This window comes from Erinaceus europaeus, chromosome 16 (genome assembly GCF_950295315.1).
Source record: "Erinaceus europaeus chromosome 16, mEriEur2.1, whole genome shotgun sequence".
NCBI classification, from domain to species: domain Eukaryota; kingdom Metazoa; phylum Chordata; class Mammalia; order Eulipotyphla; family Erinaceidae; genus Erinaceus; species Erinaceus europaeus.
In genome coordinates this window covers 34,606,840-34,619,166 of record NC_080177.1, presented here as the reverse complement: position 1 = coordinate 34,619,166, position 12,327 = coordinate 34,606,840, and the positions used below count along the sequence as shown (strand labels likewise).

The 12,327-nt window shown below is 39.8% G+C and overlaps 2 protein-coding genes across 5 annotated transcripts in view; one reads left to right on the top strand and one right to left on the bottom strand.

Annotated features, from left to right (window-relative positions):
• Window positions 1-12,327, top strand: part of JKAMP (JNK1/MAPK8 associated membrane protein) — a 415,429-nt gene that overhangs the window by 27,795 nt on the left and 375,307 nt on the right. The window lies entirely within an intron of this gene.
• The window catches only part of CCDC175 (coiled-coil domain containing 175), a 74,088-nt gene that overhangs the window by 15,944 nt on the left and 45,817 nt on the right, over window positions 1-12,327 (bottom strand). For 3 of the 4 annotated variants that reach the window (XM_060174880.1, XM_060174878.1, XM_060174881.1), the window contains exons 11-15: window positions 9,878-9,949; window positions 7,197-7,332; window positions 6,394-6,525; window positions 3,772-3,910; window positions 515-594 (exon numbers count right to left, since the gene is read on the bottom strand). In XM_060174880.1, coding sequence (XP_060030863.1) covers window positions 515-594; window positions 3,772-3,910; window positions 6,394-6,525; window positions 7,197-7,332; window positions 9,878-9,949 — 559 coding nt within the window. The remainder of the gene's footprint in view (window positions 1-514; window positions 595-3,771; window positions 3,911-6,393; window positions 6,526-7,196; window positions 7,333-9,877; window positions 9,950-12,327) is intronic. The other variant, XM_060174879.1, reaches the window with a different exon arrangement.

The window sequence follows — 12,327 nt, the reverse complement described above, 5'->3', positions numbered from 1 at the left end:
TTACTTCTGTATCAGTGTATCTCAAAGAATAGTTTTCATTTTAAAATTAATTTGATTCACATATGATTTTATTAAATAATTTATTATTAAATTCAAAGCACAGTAAACATTTCTTCATCTATTCCTATTGCAGCCACTCTTGCTTCATCACCTGCAACCTCTGCCCACTCATCCTTGTGCTTTTGGGAATTTACCAGAAAGAAAGACCTGAAAATAAACTTAGAAAGCATAACCAGTCTCTAACTTAAATAACTTAAATAAGGAATCTGAGGCCCCTCGATGATTTTCCCACAGTTACATGTTAGTTGCTGCTAGAATCTCTTCCTCTTCTTTTTCTCACCACTCAGTGCATGTATGTGGGTAAGTGTGTTGTGGTTAAAACTGCACATCACTACTATTAAGAGGATAAGTTTAATAAGTATGGATCTCCTGTAAACTTCCGTGGTACTAGATAATAATACTGCCGTGTATACCAGTATTCTAATAAATAAGAATGAATACATTGAAACATTACCACATTATTATAGTATCTTGAAAAGTCCCTTGAACATTGAGTAGTAGAATCAGACAGTAACTTTCGTTCCTGCTTTAGAGCTATTTAAGAGAGAGAGAGAGAGAGAGAGATAAAAATAACTAGGTTTTAGTTGAAACACTGAGTTGGTGTATTGCACCATAGTAAAAGACTATAGGGTGGGTGGGTGGGGGAGAGTTCAAGTCCTAGAACATGATGGCAGAGGACCTAGTGGGGGTTGTATTGCTATGTGGAAACCTGGGAAACATTAGGCATGTACAAACTATTGTATTTACTGCCCATTTAAAACATTAATCCCCCAATAAAGAAATTTAAAAAACATTAATCAAATAAGACATACCCCTAGTTTTAAAAGACAAAATATTATAAAGTGTATAACAAAAATTGGCAGGTGTTCTCCAACGCTGTACCCACTCTTAATGCTTGCCTCCTCAGAATATACCATTTTAATTCTTCCTCATTTTTGTTCTTCCATTTCCTCAAACATTTCTAGTCTTTAACATGGATTATATGACTACTTCTTTTTAAAGAATATTTACTTATTTATTTACTTATTCCCTTTTGTTGTCCTTGTTGTTTTATTATTGTAGTTATTATTGTTGTTATTGATGTCGTCGTCGTTGGATAGGACAGAGAGAAATGGAGAGAGGATGGGAAGACAGAGAAGGGGGAGAGAAAGACAGACACCTGCAGACCTGCTTCACTGCCTGTGAAGCGACTTCCCTGAAGGTGGGAGCTGGGGGCTCAAACCGGGATCCTTACACCCGCCCTTGCCCTTTGTGCCATGTTTGCTTAACCTGCTGTGCCATCGCCCGACTCCCTATATGACCATGTCTTGTTTCATTTTTTTTAAAGTTATTTTTTTTTGTCATAACCAAGGCTTAACCATTCCAAGACAACATTTGCAGAGAGAAAGAAAGAGACAGAGATAGAAGTAGAGAAAGAAGGACAGCATAGCACAGAAGCTTTCCCAATGTGATAGTGCTCAGTGTTTAGATCTGAGTCGTATGCATGGCAGAGCAAGCACCCTCCTAGGTGAGATAGCTTACTGGCCCTTTAAGATATTTTTTGCTTTTTAAAATTTGATTTATTTTAATTATGATAAGGGGGGAAGAGGGTGAGGGAAAGAGAGGCGCTTGCAGTCTGCTCTACCACTTGTGAAGGGGGGGAGGGGAAGGAGGCAGGAGGCTTGAACCTGGGTCCTTGTAGGTGCTAACTTGTGTGCTTTGCCAGTTTTGCTACTATGGTTTTTACTTAAATAAATCATAACTACTTAGATCATTATGAAAATACAGCTATTATTCACTTATGAGACAAATGGTTGAGTTTGACTATATTTCCTTTTTCTTTCCTTTTTCTTTTAGCCAGATGGAGAGAGAGAGGGAGAGAGAGAGAGAGAGAGAGGAGGAAAGGAGAGACACTAGCACTACTCAACCCCCTGAGCAGCTTCCTCCTTACAGGCACTCCCACAGTGGCCCAATGCTTAAACCCAGGTCCTCACACATGGTAGGTCATGTGTTGCTCTATTGGGTGAGACAGCTGCTGGTTTCTATACATTCCTTTCCTGTAATGATTTTGTGTTACTCCTGGTGTTAAATACTGACTTTTAAATTTTTTCAGTTTTCTGTGGACATATCATTAACATATAAAAATCTACAACAGAACTGTATAATTTTTGAGTCTCATTTCCAAGGTCGTCAAGTGCATTAATCCACTCATTCTATTTCTTTCCCTCCCCGACTGCCTTCCCTTCTCTTCATTCTTTTTTTTTTTTTCCCCCCCTGGGTGGGGAGCTCAACCATGGCTTTATTTATTGTATTTGCGGCCTAGTGGTGGCGCACTGGTTGAGTGCACGTGTGATTTGTTCTTTGCTCTAGGGTGGGGAGACAGCTGACAGCTTGGACCCACCTCTCCCAGCCATCTTGAGGGGAGGGGGCTCATTCTTTATATTTCTGAGAGCTGATCTCCAGGAACTTCCTCCTCTCACTCTCTTATGTTGGACCTCCTATTTCTGTGCCTTATATCCTCCTAATTTATTTATTTACTTCCTCTATGTATAACAAATTTAGTATAAGCTTCTGAGAAAGTAAATAAGGTATTTTTGAAATCTTACAGCCTCTATATTCATTCATACCTCAGACTGTCAGTCTGGAAGGATATCTAGTGTTGAAAATAACATTCTTTTAGAATGTTGAAGGAGATATCTCCTAACTTAGAGTATAACATTGTTATTAATAAGTCTGAAATTGGGGTTGGGCGGTAGCGCAGCGGGTTAAGCGCACATGGCGCAAAGCTCAAGGACCACCATTAAGGATCCCAGTTTGAGCCCCCGGCTCCCCACCAGCAGGAGGGTCGTTTCACAAGCGGTGAAGCAAGTCTGCAGGTGTCTATCTTTCTCTACCCCTCTCTGCCTTCCCTTCCTCTCTCGATTTCTCTCTGTCCTATCCAACAACAACAATGGCAACAAAAAAAATGGGGAAAAAAACAAAAAATGGCCTCCAGGAGCAGTGGATTTGTAGTGCAGGCACCGAGTCCCAGCAATAACCCTGAAGGCAAAAAAAATAAAAATAAAAGCCTGAAATTAGAGTGACCTATACAGATAATTAAGAGTATCTGCTTTCCTGCACTTCCACAACAAAAGCTAAGCCATGGCTTACATGAAAACCCTACATAAATACTTTCCTTTTTCTTTTAGCCAGAGGGTGAGAGAGACAGGCCTGAATCTTGGACAAGCTTCCATAGCCTACCCAATCACTGGTCAGTTACAGATTAGAAAGAGTTTAAAATTTGCATGATAGAAATGGAAAAAAAAAGGTGGGGGTATAGCATAATGGTTATGCAAAGAGACTTTCATGCCTGAGGCTCTCAAGTCCCAGGTTCAATCCCCCACACCGCCATAAACCAGAGCTGAGCAGTGTTCTGGTAAAAAAAAAAAATGAAATGAAAAAAAATCCAGATGGTAGCAGATAAAGTGGCTGGTTCATCCTTCCCCATATATTGTTAACACATAACATAGTTTCTACTATAGCAGTTCATAGTTAATTTTAAAGAGTCTTCAAAGAAGAAACATTTGGCAAAAGTAAGAATGTGATGTACATGAGGAAAACTAAGAAGTACAAAGTTAAAAGTGATGAACAATATTGGAAGAATTTCACCATTGGCTTTTACTTATAACAAACCTTGTATTAGTGAAGTCTTTGTCTCAGTTTAAAGTAAATCACTAAGTATGTTATATATACCTGAAATAGTATCACTGAGTTCTATGAATCTTTGGTTTTTGTCTGTGAACTCTTCTTCTGCTTCTTGAAGATGTGGAAGACACTGGACTAGTTCCTCTTCTTTTTCTTTGGTAGTTTGTGTTTCTTTAGCATATCGTACCTTTGAAGAAGTAAAGATAAAGTGTGAGGTTGGGTTTTGGAGAATTTACCAGTCACTCAAGGGAAGAATGCAGATTCTTTGAAGGGGAGAGTTCTGTGTGTCTTGTTCTCTAGTTTCCTAGTTGCTTTTGCTCTTTATTGTTGTTGTTGCTTTTTAAAGTCCTGATTTCACTTCCTTTGTTTATTTATTTATTTATTTATTTAATTTTTTTCCTCCAGGGTTATCGCTGGGGCTCAGTACCTACACTACAAATCCACTGTTCCTGGAAGCCACTTTTCCCATTTTGTTGCCCCAGCTGTTGAGACCACAGTGAGTTCATAGAGATCACACAACAGCCTGGGGCCTCCCACTGCTTTGTCCAGGCACTGATAATACTCCCTAGTAACACCCCACACTCCTTGTTGTGGTTGTTATTGTTACTGCTATTGTTGTTGGATAGGACAGAGAGAAATCGAGAGAGGAGGAGAAGACAGAAAGGAGGAGAGAAAGATAGACACCCTTCAGACCTGCTTCACCGCTTGTGAAGCTATCCCCTGCAGGTGGGGATCTGGGGGCTCGAACTGGGATCCTTATGCCGATTCTTGTGCTTTGCGCCATGTGTGCTTAACCCACTGCGCTACTGCCCAACACCTCCCCCCCAATTGCTTTTGCTAAGTCCACCATTGCTTTCCTAATTTTACTCAACACAGGAGCAAGAGTGATCTATTTAATTGAAAATCAGAGTGTTTCAACCCTTCACTTAAAAATCCTTGGATGGATGGCTTCCAAATCCAGACACAGCAAAAGACAAAGTTCTTGCCATGTCTTCTATAACATTTGGCAGACCTGATGCTGTTCCTTTGGAGTCTTCCCTTGAGGAAGGACTCATTGTGTTGTGTCAAGGAGTGGAGTCCTTTCTGATAGTCTCTAGTGGTTGACTTCTTCATAATTGCTTTAGCTACCTAGCCAAGGTCATGTAAGGGTCCCTCTTTTCCTTCCTTCTTCCTTCCTTCCTTCCTTTTCATTAGGGTATTAATAGTTTATAGTACATTGTTAACACAGAGGTGCAACTTCTCATCTCATCTCCCCATAATAGATATATGCAAAACACTCACCTGCATTTAGGTCCCCCTTCACCATCATGCATCAAGTCCCCAAAGCCCCCACCCCCAGAAAAAAACAAAAACTTTCCTTGCATTCTCCAGAGTCCATTACTTTGGTGCAATACACAAAACCCAGTCCAGATTTTGCAATTTCTGCCCAAGACTAGGTTTCTCTGACAGAGAATCCTTGCTCTTGAGTCCACAGTGAGTTCATAGAGATCACACAACGGCCTGGGGCCTCCCAATGCTTTGTCCTGGCATTGATAATACTTCCTAGTAACACCCCACACTCCTATTTCCATCTCAGCACCGATTTCTGGAATGAAGCCAAAGCTTCTCTGGTGCCACCCCACTCCATTCCTCCAATCTCTTTGCCAGCCAGACTGCCTTTTGTTCCTCAGACAGACAATTCTGCTTCAAAATCTTTGTGCTCAGCATATCTTCTTCTAGAAGTCCCTGTCTCCCTTCTCTCCACCACCACTGGTCGTCTCCATCAGGAACATCATAAACCCTTGTGGGTCTCTATAAGACCTTGCTCTCCATGTAGAACAACAATGGTAGAAATTGCCCCACTCTCCGAAGGGAGGCTGGGTCAACATACTCTGCCATTCGAAGAAGACTGGTCCTGAAATGAGTGAAGCCTAGAATGTTCCTAGCCGTGACCAGGGAATGCAAGTTCAGACTGATGGGGATGCAGAGGTTGCACAGGTTCCTGTGCTACGTATGAATAGACATGGGCCCTAAATATGAATAGTCAGATCGATGGGGTTTACAGTTGATAGTATTTATATACTCTTCCCATATTTGGGAGCTTCTTCTCTACCCTGATCCAGCTTTTTAGTCCTACCCTCAACTCTGACACCATCTTCCCAGACAATACTTCTAGCCTACCTGCATGTTAGCTGTCAGGCTCAGGCAAAAATTACTAAAGTCATAGGCCCCTTGGAACAGCCTTCCTAACAGACTTCCCAGCTTCTTCCGACATGAAGAAGCTATACTTTTATCTTTAAGTTCCTAATTATTTTTTTAAAATATTTATTTATTTATTCCCTTTTGTTGCCCTTGTTGTTTTATTGTTTATATACAATCGTTAGTACATGTGTAACATTTCTCAGACTTTCCACATAACAGCCTAACCCTCCACCTAGGTCCTCCCTCTGCCTTTCTATTCCAGGACCTGAACATGCCCCACTCTCCCAGAGCACTTTACTTTGGTGCAATATATGAAAAAATATATACCTTCTTGCTTCATACTTTTTCAGAAGTTCAAGGGTAAAATGGTAGCCTTGAGCCTTGTTCACACTGGTTACTTTATTTTACATTTACCTATTTCATTGAAATATGTCCCCTCCCCTGTATGGAGTCATCTAAAATAATTCTTGAATGTAACATAACCCTTACCTTAAACCTGCTCAATGCATGTATTAACTTCTTTTCTTTGACAACAAATTCCTCCTGCTCTTCTTTAATTTGTGTTGTAATGTCTTCAATCTCTACCAAAAATTCATTGATCTCTTTTTCTCTAAAACTGGTCTATTTAAAGAAAAGGAATTTGTCATGTCTCTTTTTGTATTTTCAAACACTCAAGTAAATTGATATCTCTTCATATAAGACTTAGCTCTGATTTCAGGCTATACCATTTTGTTTTGTTTTGTTTTGTTTGCTCTGCTCAGTTCTGGCTCCTGGAAGTACACATGGGACTGAAACTGGGACTTTGGAGTCTCTGATATGAAAGTTCCTTTGCATAACCATTAAATTATATCCCCTGCCTAGGCTATCCTATTTCTTAGTAACCACTGAGATAGATTGTTTGAGTCTCTCCAGAGACTAACTCCCTCAGCAAACAATATCAACAAATGATTTGAGGAGTGGGAGCAGTAGGGGCAAATTATGGGCAGAGGAGAAACAAGAGTTAAGTGGATGATGGTTGTTCTCTTCATTTTTAGAAGTAGTTTCCCTAAAAACTAACCTCAAATAAGTTTCTGGTTATATGCTTCAAAAGCATTACTCTGAAGAGAACTGCAACTTAGTTTGCAACATTCCTAGAGTAAATGCCCAGCAGATGGATGCATTTCTTCAGATGCTTCAACACTTCACCCTAAATATTCTAAGAAAACACCTTACAGTAACATAAGGTTTAGTTAATTACTGAAGGGGAAATACTGATCTAGGGGTATGATACTCAATCTTTTGGTCTCCCTTACCTCATGTAATAATAAAAGGCGTCTTTGCTCCGCAGTCTGGATTTTTTCTGAAAGATCATTTAATGAAGAATTTTCATTCATTATCCAACGTGAAAACTTTCTCTGCAAATAATTTACTTTCCATTGAGTTAAAGCACTATAGATCAAAAGAAAATATCATTAAAGTGAGATAACTACCTCAAAGATGAAGGGATTCTAAATAAAACAAATCATATTCTGATTATATAGTGATGTTCATACTGCTGGTGATGCCAACTATGCCCATGACTGAAACAATAATATAAAAGTGTTTTAAGTGTCTCAGTGTCATCTTTGCTTATTACCTGACAGAAGCAGAAGTTGTATCTGTCTATCCATTAGAACAAGAACAAGGTGGACACTGTGAACACAGTTGGTAACATGCTTCCTTTTTGGAAAAGATAGCAATCAACAAGGCTTGGGGGCAGGTAAGAAATAAATATGCCTGAGCAGAAACAGTAGTGAAATAACTTATACTACCCAAAGCATTAATAAGAGATTTCAAGATTCTATGCAAATTTTTCTCTGCAAATTTCTCTGCCTACTACAACACTACACAGCTGTAAAACTGTGTAGTAAAACTTTTGTAAAACAAAAAGTGTACTTAGGGGGTGGGATTTCTTATAAGTTGCATTAATAACGATGTCAGTAACAACAACAAATTGCAGATAATTTTTGATAAATGCTCTCTGGGTGCAGGACACTGGTATAAAGACTTTATTACATAGATCACCTCGTTCACCATTCACAGCATCATTACATGTAGCAGGCACCAATAAGAATGTGGGGAAAGAAGATCTGAAAGGGAAACTAAAAGCAGGATCTGACTAAATTGAAAATAGGGCACCAAAGTAAAAACCCTGTGGTGAGGGGGAGGGTGGACATGCGGCTTCCTGGGCCCGTGGGGGGTGGAGGTAGGGGTGCGGGTTGGGGTGGGTGGGTGGGATGGGACACAGTCTTTTGGTGGTGGGAATGGTGTTTATGTACACTCCTAGTAAAGTGTAGTCATATAAATCACTAATTAATATGAGAGCGGGAAAATTAATTGTATGTCTCGAAGTTTTTAAAACACAGACTGAGTCTTTTTAATACATAGGCTGTGTATTTGATATACAGACTCTCTCAAAAGCCTAGACCAAGTAGATCAGAAGCAACCAGTGGCACAGCTATATAAGATACTAGGTACTATACGGCAAACCCTAACAAAAGGACTTTTCAAAGTTAACCCAATTACCAAATAATGTGATGATAACATTAACTATCCATTGTCTTTTTAAACCCTAAGACAGCAGGAACCTCACATTTCCACTATAGAGCCTATATTTCCCCCAGTCCTGGAACTTTAGGATACGGCCCACTTTCCCGCATGCCTCACCCAATCCATATCAAATAATATTGCATCTGCCGATCGCAACCTAATCAACACAATGATTACCACCTCAACATGCTTCAGCTCAGACTGTGTCCAGAGACTTCACGTGTGGAATGACAACCCTTCAGCTTCATTACTCGGGTGAGACCTTTCCTTTCATAGTATTCTCTAATTCCATCCCAGGTGGATCACTTTCTAACAAAGTCCCAAAACCTAGATATAGATCAGGTTCTGTGAGAGAGAGCATATGTTCACACGTATCCATAAACTAGTGCAAAATATATACCTGAAAGCAGAAGTACACTAGAGTTTGCAGTGAGTACCCCCCTTCCCCCAACACTTCCTCTCCACTATTCCAACCTTTGGGTCCGTGATTGCTCAACAATTTGTTTGGCTTTGTATGTTAACTCTCTTTTCAGCCACCAGGTTCCAGATGCGATCAGGATGCTGACCAGGCTTCCCTGGACTGAAGACCCCACCAATGTGTCCTGGAGCTCCACTCCCCCAGAGACCCACCCTACTAGGAAAAGAGAGGCAGACTGGGAGTATGGATCGATCAGTTAACGCCCATGTTCAGCGGAGAAGCAATTACAGAAACCAGACCCTCCACCTTCTGCAACCCACAACGACTCTGGGTCCATGCTCCCAGAGGGATAGAGAATAGGAAAGCTATCAGGGGAGGGGATGGGATATGGAGATTGGGTGGTGGGAATTGTGTGGAGTTGTACCCCTCCTACCCTATGGTATTGTTATTTATCCTTTCTTAAATAAAAAATAAATTAAAAAATTAAATTTAAAAAAAAGAATGTGGGGAAAGAAAACCACTTAGCCTCAGTCACAGAGCTAGTCAGAGGCAGAGCAACCAAGCAGCCTATCTGCATGACCTGCTGGACAGTTTCACATTCTCACTGCACATCACCTCTCTGCCTGCTCCTCACAGAACCTGGGTGGGCACAAGGCACTGTGCAAGCTTTGGTGGTATTACCCTTTGATGATTTCACTCAATTAAATGTAAAAAAAAAAAAAAAAAGGAAGAAAGAAAGAAAGAAAGAAAGAAAGAAAGGAAGGAAGGAAGGAAGGGAAACCCAGAAAATATAAGCTATTATATTAAACCAGTTCTGAAAGATCTCATACAATGTCATTTAGGAGACTCATTTCCTGTGATGCTAGCCATTAACAGCTACTCGGGGTTGTCTCTCAACTCAAGGGCATTGTTCACTGAGATAACATGTGCTACTAATAACACAAATGAACTCTAAAAATTAGTATTATTATTAATTATTATTATTACCATCTCTGATTTTCTCTTTGCAGGTTATCACTCAAAATTTTTACTTGTTTCCGGAATACTTCCTTTGTTGCTCTAAAAACAAGAAGAATATATTGGAATCTGCATTGGTAGGCCCCATTAGGATATATGAAAGACTTTTTGTATAGTTCTTGTGTACACATTAAGGCTACTATCTAATTGAGAGGCAAGACATATTTTGTGAAATGAAAGATTTTAAAGGTAGGCTAACTAACAGAAAAGCAATGTAAACATGTGCGAGGACAAACATATATATATGTCCTTTGTTTTTGATCCTATATAATCAAACCATTCCCAGTGGTCTTTTTTTAAATAGAGGGTGAGATACAGAGAGAAATAGAGATGGAAAGAGAGTCAGAAAGGCAAGACATCTTAGCATAGTTCTACTGCTCATGAAGCTTCTCACCTTCAGGCACAGACTGGGAGTTTTAATCTGGGTCCTCACACACAATAATGTCTGCTCTTTGGGACATGAACTACAACTCAATTTTAGTACTTCCATGACTACCCAGAAAGAGGGAAAAGCAGACTATGTTGAAGAAATACTTTTAGAAGTTAATGTTTAGGAGCCAGATGGTAGTGCACCTGGTTAAGCGCACACATTACAGTGCACAAGGACCTAGGTTCAAGTCCCTGGTCCCTACCTGTAAGGGGAAAGCTTCACGAGTGGTGAAGCAGGGTTGCAGGTCTTTCTCTCTCTCCCTCTCTGTCTGTCTCTGTCTCTTCTTATCCTCCCCTCTCAATCTCTCCCTGTCTCTATCCAATAATAAATAAATAAATATAATTAAAAAGTAAAAAAGAATTTTAAAAAAGAAGTTAATGTTTAATAAAAGGAAGAATGGAAGTGAAATCTCACCAAGGAAATGATACCATCATTTGAAAAGATAAACAGGAAATTAAGTCAGGACTGCTGGGACTATGTCTTCTGTGTGAAGGGAAATGATGCAGAGACACAAGCAGTCAAAGGTCAACAAACTAGTGATGAACTCTGGACTCTAGGTTGAGGTCTGATTTGATTTGATTCAGTGTGTAATTTTGAAAAGCAACACATGTTTTTGAACTCAGGGGGAAATAGTAACCAAGAGTGGACTATTTCTGTGTGGTAGGAGGAGTGGAAATGTGAAAACTGTACTTGGGTTATAAAACTGTTAGTTTTCTCTAGGTTTTTCATTACTAAGTACTTCCTGGACATAAATAGATTACATGAGAAAAACCTGATTTTATATATTTGGAAAGTTAGACATATTCATAAACAAAAGTCGAGCTGATTAAACACTCAGGGGCTGGTAACATATCTCACTTGGTTAGTGCACCTGCGTTGTCACGCACACAACCCAGGTTCAAGTTTGGCCTCAACCACATTGGAGGAAGCTCTGTTGCTGTGGTGTTTTTCCCTCTCTCTGTCTCTGTGTCTCTTTATCTGAAAGATCATTAGCTGGGAGTAGTGATGTTCTCTCTGGTGTTGAAAAAAATGAAATTCTTAAATTAACTAGAGACACAACTATGCTTATATTTATTTCTCTAGTTAACATTAGAGTATGACCTCTCAATTTCCCATCTCATAGGTTCTAGCTGGCATCAGAATTTGGTGGGCTATAGAGTTATATAAATAAAGAGGTATGAAACTACATTCTCCAAACTTTATAATGTTGTTAACCAATAGTAAACCAGAAAATTTATTTTAAAATAAAATAATAGATTTGGCATCTGCATCTTTGCATGGTGTCCCACTGGGGTGGCAGGGGCTCAAACTTAGTTCCTTTTACATGCAAAAGTGTGATCCATCTCCTAGCCCCCAAGTACTTTTGTTTAAGATTTACTTATTTACTAATGAGGGAGAGAGATAAAGACAGAATCAGATTATTACCTTGACACATACAATACTGGGGGTTGGACTTGGGATATCATGTTTGACAACCCAATACTTCAGTCATTAGAAAACTCTCAGGCTGCCCAAGGGTTACTTTTTCAATCAGGAAAAAAAATAATTAACTGGTTTATAATGGCAGAAATGAACATCACAAAGGATCAATGTTGTGATCATGTTCATACATTCTTTTCACTAGACCCATAACTGTTTTGTTTCTTATGTCCAGCACTTTGTATAGAATTAGTAAAAGAGGGAGCCAAGAGGTGGTGCAGCAGGTTAAGCGCACATGGCGCGAAGCGCAAGGACCGGCATTAGGATCCAGGTTCGAGCCCCCGGCTCCCGACCTGCAAGGGGGTTGCTTCACAGGCAGTGAAGCAGGTCTGCAGGTGTCTATCTTTCTCTCCCCCTCTCTGTCTTCCCCTCCTCTCTCCATTTCTCTCTGCCCTATCCAACAATGACAGCAATAACAACAATAATAATAATAACAACGACGATAAACAAGGGCAACAAAAGGGAAAAATGAATAAATAAATAAATAAATAAATAAAGTTTTAAAAAAATC